Here is a 21,152-nt window from a genome sequence, read left to right as displayed (position 1 = left end):
TAAGGTGGTTTTTCAATGATATTCGCCGTATTTTTCAACACAGAAACACCAGTGTGTCTTTGTTAATTACATAACATAAATGGGTTCATTCTCTGAGAATCAATATTGGTGTTTTCCCCTTCGACTCTGAGAAACACGGAGTTTTATGGTCAGTTTCGGACAGCTAAATGCACTACGTTACCCACAACTCTTCAAATTATGAGAAGTAATCTGAAAACCGTTTTTGCACAATTTATTTTAAAATGAAATAAAATTCAAATACGAAATCACGAATCAAAAGCTATAAATAATTAAGCTAAAGTCTTAGAATATCATTTAATTTCAGCTCGCTGTGAGTGATAGGTCAACAGCTTTCAAGGTCAGTGATTGGATGTTTTATTTGCAATGCATCTTGGGACTTGTAGTTGACACCGTTCGGTCGGGACATGAGAATCCTTGATTGACCCACACCCATACCAGACCCAGGTAAGTGGCAAGAAACACTCCTGATCATTTAAATGCCGGCAAGAAGCATAACAAAAATTAATCGTCCCAAAACAGCAGTTTGTGTAAGAGACAGAGTCGCAGAGAAACTTCCTCTGTGACATTTTTTGTCCTTTGCAAGTTATTCACTTGAAAATGTCTTGTTTGTTTGGCTAGCTAGCTTACAACGCCAGTGCAGAATCAATTACGTAGTAGCAGTAACGTTAGCCCAAAGTAGGCTTTAACTTTTCCAATGTAGCTGAGTGAGTAAATTTTGTCCTGTCTACTTATTAGTGGAACTCATTTATTACACTAATAGAAATGAGTGATGAATATGAATAACTAAAATAATGTTGTGAATGTGGTAAAGTATGTCCTGAGTCTGAAAAACAGGTGTCAGAATAGCTTAGCCCCGTCTGAGAAACAGTTACAAAAGAGGTTTTTTTTAAAAAAAGAAAAAATTCAGTGTCTCAGGTAATAAAATTGATGACAGTATGTATTATATATTGCTGTAAGTTATGTTAGTATTACTGTACGCTGTTTTGAACAAGAAATGCCTTGTTTTAACATCGTGATGTAAAGCTGTAAAAGAAATCATAGCAGTGTTAGGTGTTAAATTATAATATACCAAAACCTCACCTGTCATCTGTGTTTGAGTGTGTGTTAATATGTTTGCTGTAAGGTGATTACAGTATCAATTCATGGGCAAAAACACAAATACAGTATGTTATTTTGTTCATGTATAATAGTCCTATTGCAAAAGAAGTGATAAAAAAATATTACATGCTGTCAATACTGGGCATAGCGTGTAAACTTCCACTGGTTTAAATTGGATTACTTTATTCATGCACACTATATCTGATCCCTATATGTTTCACTCTCATATGCAGAATGACCAAGCCTAAAATAAAAACTGTGCCCCACCTGCCAGGCCCCAAATTCCCAGAGTGCATGTGTCCTTTTCCTATTAATGAGGAATTTGAAAAAAAAAAAGGACAAGCTGAAGGACAGTCACTGGACATCGTCAGTTAAAAAAAATAGAAATTCCAGCAGGACCACCAAGTCGGCCCAGCTATCTGTGAGTTTTAATCACTCTGATTTAACAAGGGGTTGGCCTCTCAGACAACTACATAATGATCTTATTTTTTGTCAGTCTTGCTTTTTAGTTAATGTGAAACCAACCTTAGGGCTGTAACAAACCATGATTTGTTATTATTGATCAATATGATTGTTACACTTTCACTTAACATTATGTATGAAATACATAAATATTATGACAATATGCACAAAGCTTAGCTGCTAAGAGCTGAGCAAAAAAGGAGCTGTTGCTGATTAGCCTTACTCCTGTCATGCCAAGGTGTAACTGCATATATTTTTATTCTCTGTAATTCTTGCAGGTTTTTAAACTAAATGCCCTTGGATTCTGTCCGGTCCTGTTTCTGGGGCGTCAGGGCCGCAATGGGCAGATTTATGCAGACGTGATGCTGCTGCATCACATCAACGAAACTGATGGGGTTGTCGGAAAGATATTGAAGAAAATGGGGAAACTCTATGAGCACCTACTGAAAAGTGAGATCATCCTTGTCCAAAATGAATATGTCACACTTTACTGTCCTATGGTGTAGACTTTCATAGGCTCTGTGTCACTAGATTCAACAAGTGTAAATATACAGGTTGCCCATTGCAACATTTAAACCTTATCCACCCTGAGCCTTTTTAGAAATGACAACTTCTGTTGTAGCCTGTTAATCAATGGCTATCTCTCCATCTACTTGTAAATCAAATTATTGGAATTTAGCGAGAAACATTTATGCAAATAAAGCCGGTAAATATGTTTTTCCATTCAGTGGATTTAAGTGAATTAAAACCTGTGCAGAATGATGTCACACGCTGTTTGGCCATTAAATTTTTATATCAAATACATTTCAGACTTTTTCAGGTGTATCCAGTCATTTTTCACACTGAATGGCAAAACAGATTTGTGTTAATGTAACGTTTCCAGTAGCATTTGTTGCGCACCCGATTTAAAGATTAAGAGAGAATCTGATGAGGGTGAACATATAAACTTTGTGTTGATACTCATAAAATTAAATCAAATTTTACCTTTTTCATAAGGTATTTTTCATTTGGTATTACTGAATTTGCATTAAAAATTTTGGATGGAAACATAGCTATTGTGGACACCAAAACAGTGTCATGAGCATACACAGTAATGGCAGTGCTATCAATTATCAATTTCAACAAGTTTTAAGTGACAGTAACTACATTTCCATTATGATGATGGTCTGTAATAAATAAACCAAGTTGTTAAAGGAGCTATATACAAAATCAATTAACTGCTAGTTGTCTAAGTTCTGCCCTGAAATCAAACCAAGATGAATATTCTGTTTAAAAATTATATTATTTTATTTGCAATATTTGCAGAGTTGTTGGCTCCACAAGCAGCTTTGGCACCTACTCCTGTATCTCAAACTGGTCCCTTGCCTGTAATGGACAACTATGCCCCCCCCCGTGGACAGTCAGCCTGGACCGGGACCAGAAGAAGAATTTGTTCTTCACCTTACACCTGTTGATTCACCATCTTTCCCATCTGAGCCTCCACCATTGTATTCCATTTCTTTAGAGCTTCCAACTCAGCCTCCCTCCTCTACACAGCCTCCTCCTCAATCCCACTTCTCCTCCCTGCTTCCTCGCCCATCTTCCCTCTCCTCTCAGCCTCCTCCCTCATCTTCCCTCTCCACTCAGCCTCGTCCCCCATCTTCCCTCTCCTCTCAGCCTCCTCCCCCATCCTCCCTCTCCTCCCAGCCGCCTCCTACTCCATCTCCAGTCTCCTCTCTGTGTCCTGCTTCCTCTTCCAAAAAAAGTAAACGACCCAAACTGACAGGTTAGATTTCCTCTATACTACATGAATGTAGTGAAATCATTTTCAGTTTGTTAGGCTGCTACTTCAGAACACTTGTTTCTTTATTTTTTACTGTTTTTTCTAGAATGCAAAAAACACAGGAACCAGAGGCTGTTCATATGGGAAGGTGTTGTGGACAAAATAGTTTTAAATGTAAGTATGTTTTCCCTTCTTCCTATTGGTTTTCTTGTAAAACACGATGGGAAAACATTTTTAGGTTTACAGTATATTTATTGGTGATTCTACAACACAGGGTTGTATAAGGAAACGCAATGAGTAGTCCTTTTATGCTTCACAAGACAAAAAATAAAATAAAAGTGTGGTGATGACAATGGACTCTCCCAGTATAAGAAGCTGCTTTGGTGGTACAGAAGCAGATACTTCTGTATCCAGTGTTGGGCAAGTTACTTCAAAAACGTAATGCATATTATTATTTACTACTTGTTACTGTCATTTCAAAGTAATTCATTACATTATAATATTACTGTCTTTGAATTGTAAGGCATTACACTACTATTGCATTACTTTTAAGTTACTTTCACCAAAAATAACTGGAAATATGGATTTGGCGTTCTAAATATATCTTATTGCGTTCAATAGAGTTGCGTTCAAATAGAGGTAATTCCTCAAAACCAAGTATTCATATCAATGAAAGTGTGTGTGTCATAAAAAAAAGTCCTGACACCATCATATGAACAAGAGAGTCAAATGGCTTTATCATGTTTTCATTAGGACACTTTACTAGTGTTTTCCAATGCAAAAAAGCCAGATTTTTGTGACCTGAAAATGCTCAAGACAACACTTTACACAGCCATTTGAAAACTACAGTAAAAGTAACACATTTACACACAAATTAAAGTTACACACAAATTATACCTATTAGATAGTTATCACCTCAGTAAATAATAAATGAATTGAAAGATTACAATAAATTCAATGGTAAATACTGCAAATTAAACTTATTTCCTATAGGTTTACTTGTATTTTGTGCTAAAATTCAAAGTATCTCAGCGTGATTCATCTCTATTTACAGCTCATCAGGCCACGTGAATGTTTACTGTTGCTATGGCAATAAGAGACCGCTGACGTTAGCATCTGTTAGCTAGCTTAGCTAAATCATCTGAACAATAATAACCCATAATATCACAATTCGGCGCATTTGAACAAAATCAACTAGACTGTCAAAGTTAGAACATTAACGGCTTCAATCCCTGAGAAGCTACGTTAGCATTAGCGGCAGCTGCATTCATCAGTATGCAGTTAGTTAGGTCACATGACATTCAGTGAGACGGTCCTGCAGTCACATTCTCCTCAATCAGTAGTTCTCTAGCACTAACAGGAAGTAAACATCTGCGCGGATTTTTTTCTCCTCTGCTAATCTCCCAGTGTTGGCGAATTTGTATAAAAACAACTCACAACTTAATTTCGGGTTTAAAATGCATTGTAATGCGCGTAACTGAAATTTGTACCAAGTAAAATATTACCTTTTTTTTCTTTGTAATGCCTTACATTACCGCGTTACAGCAAAAAGTAATGCATTACAGTAATTGCATCACTTTTGTAACGCGTTACTCCCAACACTGGTCACATCCATACAAAAAAATTTAGTACTAGTAGTACTGGCCAGCTTTTGTTGTAAGTACAAGGGATATGCAAATATTTCTCCCCTGTACATATTGAGGGCACAGAGGAGCACTCCATGGCGACAGACTGCAAGTTCCAGTCCCTCTTCATCTAGCTTGCTGGCTGATCTTTGGGAGGTCTCTCTGGCAGCTGACCATTCCCCTCCACAAATGCCTCTGCCGGAAACCTACAAAATGAAAATAGATTAATGAAAATGATCCACAGAGTTACCTTACTAAACTCTACAAGGAGATTATTGTATTCCCATACGTATATTTATGGTCTGCAATATTACATGTTTTGTTTTGCTTTGTATGCAGTTGACGAAGCTTGTGACGTCTTCATCCTTTGCTATGAAGACACCATCAAAGATGGGCTGTTCCTCAGATCTAAATACAGCAAAGGGACACTTCATGACATCTTGTATTCTAAGGTTAATTGGTGCACATTGAGAGACTTATGTTTTGTTATCAGTTCAAACACTATTATATTCTAAATATTTTATAGTACTGTGCTGCATTCTTGAAACGATAATGCTTGCGATTTCCATCAACGCACACTGCAAGCATATCCCGACTGCACGCAGGACAGGTGAAGGGCTCCTCCTTGCAGATGCTGTCCACCTCATATTGTACAGCCTCCCACTCAAAGAAACTTTTTAGAAAGCTGTCTCCTGAGATTTTCCCAGTCTATCACAAAAAAGGATATCAACAGCTAATGATACTTAAATAATAAATCATAAGGACACAGCTTTTCAACAACAAATCAAATCAATCAAAAAGGGAAAACAACCTCAGTACTCACACGGCCAAAGCAGACAGTTCGCGGGTCTAACATTCTTAGAAATGCCTGACAGGACAGACCACGTGCAGCCATTTTCATTTCTTCAAATGAGAAGAGCACATCTGTGGCATAAATGGTGGCGAAGTGAAGGGTGGCTGACCAGTAGTCACTTTGCAGAATATCATCAATTCCAGCAGTCCATGTGGCATTGCAAGCTTCACAAGCCAATTCCGGCATACTGAGCTCATCTTGTCCTTGAAATAACAAACACAAGAACAAACAAAAAGCACAAATTTAATGTAGGATTTCATAACTTTGTTTTTCTAATGTACTGCTGTAGTACTTGATAGCCATGTTGAGATTTTATATACAAAGCTATTGCAAACATGGGAGTTGTTGATAAGGGATAAGTTAAAGAGTCACTTTTTCTTGGCATCCCTAACATTCATTGTGATCACAGTGATAGTCTTTCCTGCTTTGATCCTCAATGACTCTGCTGGACAACCACAGATTCTGTCAGGGATCTCCACTGGCACAAACCGCTCTGAAAAGAAAGAAAGAAAGAAAGAAAGAAAGAAAGAAAAGAAAAATACAAACAAACAAAAAAAACAAAAAAAAACTTGTGAATTAAGAATCAGTTGTATCTCGAGGAAGCTAAAGTTTTCAACATGATGTGCTCAAAAAGTCCAGCACACTCACAAAACCAGAACTTACCACAGGGGCAAAGGGCCTCATTTAGCACAAAGGTTGTTGGGGTTAATGGCTGGAAGAATCCTGCTGTACTGGCATCTCTGTTGTGAAGGGGGTGTCTGGTGTGCATGCTGACATCACATTCAGCACAGAGGAAGGGGCGTGGTCGACAATCACGATAACGAATAACAGCGGAATTGAAAACACTGTTGACAGATGTGGGCTTTTACATTTTCTTTTGCCACTGTGGTGTTAACTAGACGTGGTCTCTCTGCCCTCCAGCTCTCTGAAAAGAGACTCTTTCGTGTGCTCCAGTTTGAGGAAGCCAGAAGTGATGCTGGTGCTTCCACGTCATCTTGTATTGCATCTCCTGTTGCATCCGTAAGTGCTTGCTGGAGATCTTGTAGAAGCTCCTCTGACAAAATGGTACAAAAGAAGTCAAAAGTAAGAGGACTGTTAACTGCTGTGATCAAAATTCTGGCAAATTTGTATTAAAATACAAAGATAGAATTAACATCTTAACTCTGTATCGCATCCACCATACAGATACAAGTACAAATGTCAAACATTTTGCCAAAGGCTTAATGGAGATCAAATAAAGTGCATACCAACATCTGGAGCAAAGACCACCTCAGAGTTAGTGTTGGAAGCATTGATGGGTGGACGAGTCGTCTGAGGGTAACCAGCTGTACCAACAACAACAACATCAACAATCATGTATACTATTACAATGTTCTACTTTTATCAATACTTCAGGCACGTGTTACCCTGGTTAACAGAGTGAAACAGCACAGCCTCAGTGTCAAACATTTATCTACATGGGTATGTGGAAGGGACAACTAGACTTTTTTCCCCCACATCAACAATGACAGCAAAGGGAAATACCAGCAACTCAGTCAGAACAAAAACATCTGAAATGGAGCCTTGCTAAAAATAACATATCACCAACTAGCATCATTCATGCATGATTCAGAGTGGGAAATCTCTGCAGCAAGTGACCACCAAGTAGTAAGTATTAGCGCTCAGCTACACTACATCAGTTACTGTATATCAGTCTGCAGAGCCAAAAGGATACTCAAAGACCACACCCACTTAGAGTCTGTTACCCCCTACTGCCATTTGACAAAAGATATACAAATATTTGTTACCATTACACTATAGGCAGTGACCCTTTAAGTCATCCTCTGTACGCCAATATTTAATTTTTGTGACAGCATCATTTATTCATTAGTTTGAATAGTTTGTTTGCATGTGTGTGTAAAAGATTTGATAGAGGTAACATTTAAGTGCAAAACCATGACTTCTGACAAGATTTCAAGTCACTCTCACAGTGACATTTTTTTTTATAATCTTCTGTAGTATCACAGTTATAATGTTTAAAATAATATTACTGCTTCAAAGTAAAAAAAGAAAGTAAAAACAGGAATTTTGTTTGCAGATCAGTTCAAATACTGGTTCTGGATTGTTTCCCGTTTCCATACATATCAAGCTTTATGTTTTACTTGATTTGATACAAATGAGTGACTAAAATAATCTGGATCTTTAAGATATCATGAATGCAACAATATTGACCCTCAGTTGACTGATTCCTGCTTGATCGTGGTCTTGCATGGATTAAGTTGCCGTCGCTGCCTCTCTTCTTCCACCTTGTGTTGGCACAAATACCACTGGTGCTGCTGCTTCCTCTTTCTGCAGCTCATTGAGCAGGTCATCCACCCTCTCAAGGTCATCAATGACCTCTTGCTGATCAGCCACGCTATCTACACTATTAAATAATTCCTGAAGCTCTGAATCACTCGTGATTCAGAAACAAAGAAGACACAAACATACAGAAAGACTGGCAAGAAAGGGGCAGATATAGCAAATGGTGGGGGTGGGGTGGGGTGAGGGGGACAAGTAAGGAAAGCAAGGAAAGGTTAACAAGACAGATGTGGCTCTTAAAAGTGCCCTTGAGTTGTTTTTGGAAAAAAGAAGAGGGTTGGTTTTTCTGATGCGAAAATTGCAGGACCTTTTGAGAGAAGAGAACAAAATTACAAAATTGAGAAACTCAAAACTCAACAACCTACATAAGGCACCAGTGTTTTATGTTTATTTACATTACCACTTAGCTACTAATCAAAATAGGCTACATCGTTTTATATACATTTTCCTCATAACTCAACACTAAACGAAATTTAGTTTTAAGGAAAAGTACACTCATTAAGATTCTTAATGTTACATCTATAACTGTCATACAAGTTTTATGCACATTTGTAAAATCGCACAAAAAAGGAACGTTACTAGCTACAGACTTTTGACTCTTTATTAATGTTAGCAAATAGTGGCTAAAGTTAGCCTACTTTGCATTTGTTTTGTGGATTATATTAATATATTTACTCGCTTTCCTGATTAATTCGTCTTTTCACTTACCGTCATGTAGAACGTACAGAAAATAGGCTCGTTCGAGATGAGCCAGGCCTGCGCAGAATCGATCACCGGCGACCACCGCACAATGCATGCCGGTTAGGTTAGGCGGCCACAGTTTTTAGAGCCAGGCGTCGCAGTTGCTCTCCACCGACTGCAAGACCTCAGGGCATGACGGGAAACGCCTGGCTGTCGCCTGATCAAAGAGCTGATTGGTTCTTAGCTAGACTACAAACACTACATTTTGTCGAAAATCCTAATTTTCTGTGTAATTGTTATATTTAATGCTAGATTATATGAATCTCATGTTGTGCAATGAAGGTTCAATCTGTTAACACACATATTTTGTGTGGTTGATAATAATAATAACTAGAAAAATTGTATTTCCTGCGAAAAGACAGTGTGAATGCTGACGGCTGAAGTGATTTCGCAAAATCTGCTGAATGTACTGCTGGAAATGCATAAAACTATAAGAATGAATGGTCAAGAATTTGCAGGAAAAGCTGATTTTTTCAAAAGCTGAAAAGGCGAAAAAGCTGAATAGTAGTAGGCTGAATGGTCTGAAAAAGCTGAAGATTTTAATAGCTGAACAGTTTCTATAGCTGAACATAAAGCTGAATATTTTGATAGTTGAACAGATACTCTAGCTGAACATAAAGCTGAATATTTGAAAAAGCTGAATATTTGAAAAAGTTGAAAAGCACAAGGCTGAAAGAGCATAAAAAGCTGAACATTTTGATAGTTGAACGGTTTCTATAGCTGAACGTATGCTGAAGTAGTAGCAGAATGAATTTTGAAAAAATCCCCATAAGGATGAATGGGAAAATGTTTTTGTTTTTGTTTTGAAAAAGCTGAATATTTGAAAAAGCTGAAAAGTTAAAAAGCTGAAAAGCACAAGGCTGAAAGAGCTTAAAGAGCTGAACATTTTGATGGTTGAACGGTTTCTATAGCTGAACGTATGCTGAAGTAGTAGCAGAATGAAATTTGAAAAATTCCCCATAAGGATGAATGGGAAAAAATTTGCAGAAAAAGCTGAATATTTCCAAAAGTATGAAAGATAGAAAAAAGAAAAACGGAAGCCATAATGTCCTTAAAAAGCTGAACATTTTGATAGTTGAATGGTTTCTATAGCTCAAAATTTGTAGGAGGAGAAGTGGTCCAAAAAACGTACGGAAGCAGGAATAATATTGCATTTCCTGCGAAAATACAGTGTGAATGCTGACGGCTGAAGTGATTTGAAATTTGCTGAATGTACTGCTGGAAATGTATAAAACTATGAGAATGAATGGTCAATATTTTGCAGAAAAAGCTGTACAAGACTGAATGGGTTGAAAAAGCTGAAGATTTTGATAGTTGAACAGTTTCTCTAGCTGAACATGAAGCTGAATATTTGAAAAAGTTGAAAAGGCAGAAAGCTGAATATTTGAAAAGGTTGAAAAGCTGAAAAGGTTGAAAAGCTGAAAAGTTATAGGCTGAAAGAGCTCAAAAAGCTGAACAGTTTCTTTACCTGAACATTAAGCTGAATAATTGAAAAAGCTGAAAAGGCAGAAAGCTGAATTTTTGAAAAGGTTGAAAAGCTGAAAAGTAGTAGGCTGAAAGAGCTTAAAAAGCTGAACAGTTTGACAGCCAGACAGTTTCTGTAGCTGCACATAAAGCTGAATATTTGAAAAAGCTGAAAAGCTGAAAAGTAATAGGCATGCAGGAGTAGTAGCAGAAGTAAATTTTAAAATGTCCCCATAAGAATGAATGGTCAAGATTTTGCAGAAAAAGCCAAATTTTTCAAAAGCTGAACATTTCAAAAGCTGAAAAGGCTACAAGTACAGCTATTAATAGTAGTTGTTTATTAAATATTAGTGTGAATGCTGTGTCAGCATTCACACTAATAATAATAATAATAATAACAATAATAATAATAATAAATTCCAGAAGAACAATAGAGACCGGCGGCGACGTCACGGCGAGTGCACTGAAAGAACGTGTGACGACGGCGACGTGACGACGGCGTATGTTAGGATTACCAACAAAATTTACGCCTGCTCTGGACGTCTGAACTAGGTACATCGTCACCGAAGACGTGTGAAACTCACGTCATCACCAAAGACGTGTGCAACACACGTCATCGCTAAGTACGTCGCCCCATGTACGCCGTCGTCAGTACATGTCTTCAGTTTGTTTATTTAGTCATCAATGAAGACAACATTTACCAAGACATGAAATTTTTCAATTAGGGCCTAAAATTGAAACAGTAAAGTTAATCAATAAAGCTAAGCATGATTGACCACATATTTTTCGTCCTTGTATGACTATTAGCCTACACGGAGTGTAATCCTTGCACAGTTATCATCAATTTGTAGGCTATTTGTGAATATCCAACAACTGGCAACAATGCACTTAAAATTTTTCATGTGGGTATAATGTTTTTAGTGTATGAGGTGCTTGCAAACGTAGCCTACTGTTGTTGAGTTAGTAATCAATGTAGGCTAACAATTACTATGCTTTTACAACATCAGACAAAGCACCAGTATCTAAACACAATCGTAATCATGTTCCTTAATTTGATTGAAGGGTGGTTTTTTTTTTCAGATTTATTTGGAGATATTGTATTTTTTGTGGATAGTAAAAACAAAAAATAACTGGAATCTTGTCTTTTAAATTTCTCACCTTTTACATTGCAGGTGGAGATGCAGTCCTGCACCAGGAGGGACTCGAACCGGTGCAGGTCACCATGGAGAGGCTCCTGATGTTTGCCACTGGGGCAGAAACAATCCCACCTCTGGGGTTCAGTGTTGTCCCCGCTCTGGGATTTTTACACGCCCCACATTCAAATCAGAGGAGGAGATTCCCAGAGGCAAATACGTGTGCCCTGATCCTGAGGCTCCCTCTGCACAGCTGTTATGATGATTTCAGTGACTGTATGATTTCGGGGATAGTGCAGTCACCACAGTTTGGAACTGCATAAGGTTTAGTGTCATGTCTTCTCTGTTACCCTTTTTGTTAATTAGTGTGAATGCTGACACAGCATTCACACTATTGTTCTTCTGGAATTTAATAAAGTTATTATTCCTGCTTCCATACGTTTTTCAGCACGTTTCTCCTCCTACAAATTTTGAGCTACAGAAACCATTCAACCATCAAAATGTTCAGCTCGTTAAGGACATTACTGCTATTACTTTCTGTTTTTCTATTTCATACTTTTGGAAATATTCAGCTTTTTCTGCAAAATTTTTCCCATTCATCCTTATGGGGAATTTCTCATATTTCGCTCTGCTACTACTTCAGGATTCGTTCAGCTATAGAAACAGTTCAACTATCAAAATGTTCAGCTTTTTAAGCTCTTTCAACCTATTACTTTTCAGCCTTTCTGCCTTTTCAGCTTTTGCATTAGGCAAGTGTTTTCCAGCACATTCAGCAGATTTTGCAAAATCACTTCAGCAGTCAGCATTCACACTGTATTTTCGCAGGAAATACAATTTTTCTAGTTATTGTTATTATTATCTTATTGTCATTGAGCATTTTTAAAGGAAAAAATAGGCGACGTACTTGTCAACACGACCCTGACGACGGCGTAGGTGAGGCGACGTACTTGTCAACACGACCCTGACGACGGCGTAGGTGAGGCGACGTACTTATCAACGACGACCTACACTGACGGCGTATGTGTTGCAAAGGGTTCAGACGTCAATTCGACACGACAGTCTCCTTTGGCTGGGTAACCGTGGCACTATCCACTCGCCATAGGACTGACGCTCACGGCGTCTTTCAACGCCACGGCCGGGTCCAATAGTCAGGAGTGAATGGATGGCTGGATCACTTGCTCTGAGCGTCACATATCGCCGCGAAGGGGATTACATTGGAATCAATTGAAATCCCTGTGCATGGAAATGAGATGCTGAGGGAGACCTTGAGCGTCAGTACACAACGTGAAAGGGCCCTGACCAAGCGTCGTTTTTTGACGCGTCGGGAGTGAGACTGTTGGTCACGTAGCACACCCTGACAGGGCTCCTCTTACCACCTGTTAAATTACAGCTCACTGAGCAGGATGACGCATAAATTCTAGATGGCTGTTGGATCACATGCAGTTAACCTGACAATGCTCAGCCCTGACAACATTATATCTTGACATTGGTAGAAAATACTCACTCCCAGTTATGTTGTGTATCACACTTTGGTTCATTTGTTTTGTTTTATTTTAATAACTGAGCAATGCATTCCCAACATGGCACACAGGTATATATTTCATTCTGTATCCTTTTATGGCTGAACAAGTATTTCTGCAGCCTCCCTCTGTCAGCTGAGGTGTGGGCAGCCATCTCACTCTGGACGAGGCTCATTGTCTCTGTCATTGCATCCGTAAACACAAACCTCAAAATGTGAAGGCCCTTAACCCCCTCAGCAGCAGCCTCTGAGGGTGGGCACACCTGTAACCTTAATTTTAATTACCAAACATCAAAAAGTACCTTTACTTAAACACATTTTGAATTTGTATTATTCATTGTGAACCCACCCATGTCATACATACAAGACAAAATAAGAATACATATATACTGTAGATACATACATACACAAAAAATAAAACAATTACAAATAAACACAAACCAATAACAAGCCCTGTCAATGCTCTATCACAAAAACAAAAGCAAATCCTATGCAAGACAAAAGATCACCCTAATACTAAAACAGCTGAAGAAAAAGAAATGGGAGAGTAAAGTTGCACCTTTTCATACTTGACAATGTTGTTAGAAAAAAACATTTTTGATAGCCAGTCAGTCAAGATATTGTGGTACATGATTTAAGCAGGGATTCCATAATTGGCTAAATTCCCATTCACTGCCACACAAGACTGCAGACAGCCTTACTAGGGGACAGATCTGCAGTATTTCATTGTACCACATAGTAACCGTGGGGGCTCAGACTCAATCCATTTAAATAATATGCATTCCCTTGCAAGTAACAGAAGTTTCCCCATAAGTTTGAACTCAGATTTAAATCTAGTGTTCCCTTGTTAATATTGAGAAGAAATGGGGATGGATCAACATTTATATTCTGATGGAAAATTAAGTTCAGAGACATCTGACCAACTGATGAAAAGATCTCATTAAATAAGTTTGGACAAATAAAGAATGCTCCCATCCAAGACAGTGCTCACATAGTTTGGTAGTTATGAAAATTATGTGAATCATATGCTATTGTCTTTACAGCAACTAGATCTTAATTCAACTGAACATCTATAGAAGTTCATGGAGCAACATGTCACTGTGCCAACATCATTAAATACCAAATGAGAGAAAATCTTCAGAGGGTAGTCTTCATGCCTTAAGTGGAGTTCTGCAGAGTTAGACAATCTACTGAAGCTGCTTTGGAGGCTCATGGTGGATCAATGCTTCATGTTGTCTTTTCCGTTTCATTTGTCACTCATCTGTAGCAGTTTTCAGTAAAAGAGATTGTGCCTGAGAGACGAAAGAAATCAGAAGAAGGACATAAAAAAAACAGGCACGACGATGTCTCGTTAAAGTTTGACACTTTAAAGTGAGAAAAGATGGGCACTAGTCAGAGTTACAACTGACAAATAACATCAGTTTGCCATTCAGCATGTCTGCTTTATGGTGATTTTGTATTTACAAATTTATGCAGCATGAGATTCACTAGCTTAGCCAGCAACAGACGTACCACCCTGTCCTCATCACAAAATTATAGGTTAGCTGTGAATGCAGACCCATATTTATGTTTTGTGTCAGGCGGCGACCTCTAGTGGCCATGGGATGGTCAAATAAACACAGGACTTTCACCCAAGACTGCTGTTCGTGAAACTGTGGTTACAGTATTACATGAGGACGTATTATTTTATGAATGATTTATGTGAAATTATAGTTAGACTGTTGGAACCTCTGATGTAAGGCGTATGAAGTGTACAGTGTGCTCCGTTCACTTGTGGCCAGATGTGAGATTTTACAAACATAAAGTACTATTTCCCATTCTAGTGTTCACAGCAGATATGTACAATCAGCATTACTGTCAAGGTAACTTATTTCATGTAAGCATAGAGGAAGCCTGGTGTAGCTCACACTCATCTGAATCAGTTTGTACTCTGCTAATGAACAGCAAAGCAGGTGTCCAGCACAGATAAACAACTACAGCATTTTGTCTAAGTCTGCAAGAGTCTCCTCTGTATAAAAACTCTGTGAAAACTGTGTTCTTGGCTCATTCTCCTTGAGATGAGTCCATATTATTTATTAATGTTGATTCTTGGAATCAGGATAAATCTTTTATAAGGCAAGACACTGTGGAACTGAGTCCTTTCTCACCTATTGTTGTCTTAAAAACTGGAACAACAAAATTAAAAGTCAACATTGAGTTATTTTAACTTAGAAGGGTGGTTAAGTAACATAAATGCTGCAATTAGATGATTTGCGTCGTGTGATCTAGAGAAAACCCAGACAGGACATGTGGAGGAAGAAGCGCTCTTCTTAAGCGATCTCCTTTGAACTCTCAGTTGAACCTGGAAGGGAAGAGCTCCCTGAAGTCAGAGGCCGGCACTGACCTGCAGATCCTGGTTTGTCCTGGTCAGGCTCAGACAGGTGAAGACCTCTGCCACTTCTTAGGTCCACCATCTTGTTCCTGTGGATCAAACTCTGCCTGCTGCCCCTGCAGCTAAACATGACCAGCAGCCGCCCAGGTCAGCCAGACCCTCAGGAATAGTCTGAGGGTCACTTTCAGCCTGTCTGGAACAGGATGCAGAGGAGGCACACCCAAGAGGAGCACCATACCTCCAAATTTAAACTAGACCTAATGGTAAGACACTCATTTTGTCCTTTTTGGTTGTGTTTTTCTGTCTGTCAAAGACTACAGGTCTTCACCTCTTGTGAAGTGTCAAAAACTGTGAAAGACAAGGGCCCAGAGTACCAAGTACTCTCTCAAATGTCCTTTTTTAATCCAAAAAGTGTTGCTTAGCTGTGTATCGAGGGTGTCAATAACATCTTTTCAAATCAATGTGGGATCTCTGGGCTTTTGAAGACTTTGAATATGTCAGACAAACTGTATGGAGCCATTCATTCTTCACTGAAAACCTAATAGACTTTGGATTTTTAAATAATAACACAGAAGGTAAAGAGACATGAAAATTGTTGTGCAGGTTGCTTATTCTGGTGTTTCTGTACCTATGTTCAGTGCTGGTCTTCGTTAGCATCACTTCAGTATCACTCTCTGGCCTCAGTATCTCTCTGGCCAAAATCCAGTCAACCCTAGTCCTCTCCCGGTGGTCTGAAACTTCTGTTATTGAAAGTGCTGACATCTGAAAATGGCCACCCACTCAGTCAGTTGGTTATGATTACACAAGTCTAAAGTATGTGTGTTTCTCCATCAAAAACATCCCTTGCCAGTGCACAAGAGAAACTGCAGAGTGAGAGTGGGCATCAGCTTCCAAAGATGCCAGCTCTGATAGCCATCACAAACACAACACTTTTCTAATGGGTTTATCTGCTGTTTTCAACATCTCGTGCAGAGACTGGCTGTCGGTCACGTACTTGTTCCTGATTACCCAGGCCTCAGTACAGGATGGCTGGAACTGATTCATTCACAGTTGCTCATGACCAAATCAAAATTATAGAATTATTATTACTGCTCATAACAAAAAATGTAAATGCAATGTAAAATAAAGTGTACAACATGGGGAAACGGGTACTCTGCATTTAACCCACCCTGAGGGAGCAGTGCAAAGTGTAAATGCCAAGGGACCAACTCCAGATTTTAGCCATTGCTTGCTGGAGAATCAACCTTATTCATATACAATTTGTTTTGACTTTTTACTTGAGGTCCGTCTGCTTTCCATCTACAAAGTACTAAAATAAAAGAAGCCTGCCATGATCTAAGCATGTGCAAAGCGTAGTCGTGAGTTGTCTTTGGCAGTGAGTAATAATAATAATAATAATAATAATAATGAATGGACTATGTACAATTGCAAAACAATTCAGCAGCCAGTAGCAATTCCTCTCTCCCTCTGGTTGTACAGCAGGACTACCAGGGCAGCCAGGGGGGTGTGACATGGGAGGACAGCCCGAGAGCAGGCACTCGGCCGTGGGTCACACCGATCTTCCGCCCCCTTGTTGTCCAGCAGACGACCAGGACCACGAAAAATCTCTGTCAGTGTAACTGACACGTTAACTAACTAACTGTATGTTCAGTGGCTGTCTGGTGTTAATGGGTTGATGTTGTGTTTTTCTTGATAGTCAGCTGTAGTTTCTCCACCAGTAAACACACCGACAACTGGCTGCAGCTGTGTAATGTTCAGCTGAGTGTCATTACAAATACAATTAAAACCTAATACTAAATAAACTATTTTTGTTTTGTAAAACAGTGTTTGTGTGCCAAGTTTCAGCTTGAATCTCAACACCATCATGGAAACAACTCTCCCATGGCCTACTGGTGAATGATGACTCAATGAAATACTGCAAAACGCTGTGACTGGTATCATTCCTAAACTTGAATTTAGACCCACACAGATTTGCATGACAACTCCATTTAATTAGGCTGTGCAGGCACGGCTCGGCTCCAACATACTATTAATAACTTCTCATCATGGGTCACTGTAAAAATCAAAAGCATTATTTAACAAACTCAAAAATACTCCAACATTGTTGTAAATAACCTAACAAAGAAGCGAAACATAAAACCAACGTGGTGGAAAGACCATGGGGCCTGTTGGCTGTGGTGCGGTGCAAAATACCACATGTTTAGCCTTTGAACTGAGCATTGAAGTCATTTCATAAAGTCCAGTTTCTGGGCAAGTTGGCGCTCTTTGGAGAGCATTGCCAAACCATTCAACCTCTCCTGAGACATGGTAGAGTGTAGAGGTAAAGTAGTTTTTTATAAGCTTCAGTTTACTGAAGGCCCACTCGCCTCCAGTCACAGGCAGAGACAGGAAAATGTGCAGCAGGATGCATAGCTCTCTATACACGTGTGTTGTTTGTAATTTTTTTTAATTATTATTATTAACAGAAATAGTAAGTAGCCTACATGTATTACAAGAGAAGAGAAAAAGACGAAGAAGAGGATAATTTCTTTTTTCCTCCGAGGTTCTCCTTGTGCCTAATTACATGAGAACTCTCGGGGGACCTATAATACCAGGAGTCCTGATCGGTATGACTGCACCCTCTGCTGTTCAAACAGCAATACAATCACAAGGAGAGATAGTAGAATGCAATATCGCAATTGCAACATCGGGGAATTCAGTATATCTTTACATCTCTAGTTGCTATTATATTGTTTTCTAAATACTCCTCGAATTGAGACAGCCTATTAATACTAACACCGTGTCCACACATACACAGGTATTTTTAAAAAAACGTATCTTGTTATTTATTCTAGCCTTTGGTCCACACACAAACTGCTTTTCAGGTCACTGAAAACAGACCTTTTGAAACATCTTTTAAATTCATGAAACCTTGCAAAATCCTATAGCTGTACTCCAAATGCATTCTAGTTATGAAAGTTTGGCCCTCAGAGATTACTTTCAGCATTTTAGTTCATTCTTCATATGTGTATTCTGTGTCTGTGTATTATGTGTATGTGAATGTGTGTTATGTGTATGTGTATTATGAGTATTATGTGTATGTGTATTCTGTGTATGTGTATTATGTGTATTCTGTGTCTGTGTATTATTTGTATGTGTATGTGTATTCTCTGTGTGTGTATTCTGTGTCTGTGTATTCTGTGTATGTGTATTATGTGTGGTCTGTGTCTGTGTCAGTGTATTATGTGTATGTGAATGTGTGTTATGTGTATGTGTATTATGTGTATGTGTATTCTGTGTATTCTGTGTATTCTGTGTATGTGTATTATGTGTATTATGTGTATGTGAATGTGTGTTATGTGTATGTGTATTATGTGTATGTGTATTATGAGTATTATGTGTATGTGTATGTTTATATGTGTATTATGTGTATTCTGTGTCTGTGTATTATTTGTATGTGTATTCTGTGTATGTGTATTCTGTGTATGTGTATTATGTATAGTCTGTGTCTGTGTATTATTTGTATGTGAATGTGTATTCTGTGTTTGTGTATTCTGTGTGTGTATTATGTGTATGTGTATTATGTGTATTCTGTGTCTGTGTATTATGTGCATTATGTATATGTGTATGTGTATTATGTGTATCCGTATTATGTATATGTGTATTATGTGCATTATGTATATGTGTATGTGTATTATGTGTATGTGTATTATGTGTATTATGTGTATTTGTATTATGTATATGTGTATTATGTGTATTATGTTTATGTGTATTATGTATATTATGTGTATGTGTATTATGTATATGTGTATTATGTGTATGTGTATTATGTATATGTGTATTATGTATATGTGTATTATGTGTATTATGTTTATGTGTATTATGTATATTATGTGTATGTGTATTATGTGTATGTGTATTATGTGTACGTGTATTATGTATATGTGTATTATGTGTATTATGTATATGTGTATTATGTGCATTATGTGTATGTGTATTATGTATATTATGTGTATGTGTATTATGTATATGTGAATGATGTGTATGTGTATTATGTATATGTGTATTATGTATATTATGTGTATGTGTATTATGTGTATTATGTTTATGTGTATTATGTATATTATGTGTATGTGTATTATGTGTATTATGTTTATATGTATTATGTGCTTGAAGCACTGAGAGTCCATATTCCATTCCTCAACCCTAATTCCAACATTGCCACCAATCATCCACTTCCATCCACTTTGGGCCACAAGATTAGTTGTTCAAGTTGAACTGAACGTGCCAGTTGTCAGAAAAAAGAGTCTGCATTTGATTTATCTTTAGCAAATGTATCAAAGAAAAAAATAACATTTTTCATTACAGGCTTATGGTTCAAGGGTATCTGGACAAAATCTAAAGCTGTAGGCCATTAAGTCATCCTCTGGCTCTTACATCAGTGTGAGTGATGGGGTCCCACATAAGTTATAAGTCATAAGTCACAGTTATTTCACCTGAGAGATTTCTGTCTGATGCAGGGTCAGAGAAGAGGTTGTAGGAAGAGCATACAAATAATTTGAAAAGAAAAGAGCAAGTATATGAATGAAACATAAAAAACACAACATCTCGTCTAGAATTTGGAGAAAACAGGCTACAGTACATATTAGATTGTACCTTCACTGTCATATATTTATCAACACGTTTGTTTGAACTACAGAGAGAAAAATGAGGCTGACATATCTGAACAGTTTTCATAAGCTGAAATACTTAAGTGTGCTTCAGTAGGTCAATTCACCAGTTTACCACTTTATGGGAAAAATAAGGCTCTGAGACTGAATGAACAGTGTTGTGAAGGAAGGAGGTTTTCATATTGAGACTGGCTGCCTGGCACCATAACAACTGAGTGTGTGTCTGTTGCTGTGGTTGGTAGCATGATGTCACTGTCAAACCACCGTCTTCTTTGGTTGTTTCAGCTTTGCCCGGCTTTTCAGTAGCCAGGTGATGATGTAGTGAAATGTGATGTGTAGTCCAGCACTCCAGGTTCAACCAGTCTTAACTTTTTTTCAGTACACTGAGATATGTTGTTAACATTGTTGTTATATGATAAATGCGTTGCCTCACCAACCTTCCTGAAAACCTCACTAAAACTGCTCACCACAATATATCCGATCACTGAAGGTTTGGTAGCTCATTCTGCTTTGAAAAACTGTTAAATGCAAAATGTTGGTGTGATGTTGAGCTTTATTGTCTTGTGATAGTTGAATCCAATTTTTAGAAGCTCTCTATGGTACCAGCATTACATGAAGCACTGGAACTTTATAATTTTGAGCTGGGATGTGTTGCATTGAGATAACTTTATAGCCCTTTCAGCAAACACTGTTTAGGATCTTGACTTGGTGAGCTCATGCACGACAGGCAGGAATATATACACCACACCATACATACATAATGAGCCATCATATAAATGAGACCTAATAATAGACACAAACTTGCCTGAGAACGAAACATACCTTGAAGTGCCAATGGATTACCATTAACATAATGTGTGCATGATACCACAAACAATTTCAACGAAATCTACCTTTAAGGGGAATTCCAGTTTTTTTGTTTTTTTTACCTGGGCCCGATATTGATATGTTGTGGTGTGTAAATGATTCATACTTACCAAAAGTGTTGGAATCGGTCCAGAAGATCAGCTGGCAGCCATAACGTGGCTAGAATGGCTGCAACTTAATTTATAGGGGCAATGTTTGTTTTTGCCACTGACAGGCTGAGGTTGTTATTCTCAGTGTCTGACGACGT

At 38.2% G+C, this 21,152-nt stretch overlaps 2 protein-coding genes and 1 long non-coding RNA gene across 5 annotated transcripts in view; 1 reads left to right on the top strand and 2 right to left on the bottom strand.

Moving 5' to 3' along the window:
* The window catches only part of LOC311260752 (ectonucleoside triphosphate diphosphohydrolase 2-like), a 247,215-nt gene that overhangs the window by 70,469 nt on the left and 155,594 nt on the right, over nt 1-21,152 (bottom strand). The gene's annotated exons all lie outside the window — the stretch shown is intronic.
* Nucleotides 444-12,037, top strand: LOC311261108 (uncharacterized protein). Of its 2 annotated transcripts, XM_084359503.1 has the most exons (7): nt 444-465; nt 1,353-1,540; nt 1,860-2,031; nt 2,887-3,346; nt 3,450-3,517; nt 6,743-6,841; nt 11,539-12,037. In XM_084359503.1, the coding sequence occupies exons 4-7, from the start codon at nt 2,962-2,964 to the stop codon at nt 11,602-11,604; spliced, it is 618 nt and encodes a 205-aa protein (XP_084215629.1). In that variant the 5' UTR covers nt 444-465; nt 1,353-1,540; nt 1,860-2,031; nt 2,887-2,961; the 3' UTR covers nt 11,605-12,037. The 2 variants fall into 2 exon arrangements, 1 of the variants encoding a protein (XP_084215629.1); XR_014623090.1 differs by lacking the exons at nt 444-465; nt 6,743-6,841 and having other exon boundaries at nt 1,365-1,540.
* On the bottom strand, nt 6,250-8,320 carry LOC311261109. 2 transcript variants are annotated; one of them, XR_014623092.1, is made up of 5 exons: nt 8,033-8,320; nt 7,069-7,146; nt 6,691-6,875; nt 6,485-6,591; nt 6,250-6,314 (listed from the first exon to the last, which is right to left on the bottom strand). It is a non-coding gene; the product is annotated as an uncharacterized lncRNA (long non-coding RNA). The 2 variants fall into 2 exon arrangements; XR_014623091.1 differs by having other exon boundaries at nt 6,485-6,875.

Source organism: Pagrus pagrus (assembly GCF_965226575.1).
Source record: "Pagrus pagrus genome assembly, chromosome: 8".
NCBI lineage: Eukaryota > Metazoa > Chordata > Actinopteri > Spariformes > Sparidae > Pagrus > Pagrus pagrus.
The sequence above is the reverse complement of the archived record's forward strand: the minus strand, read 5'-3'. Positions and strand labels throughout refer to the sequence as shown.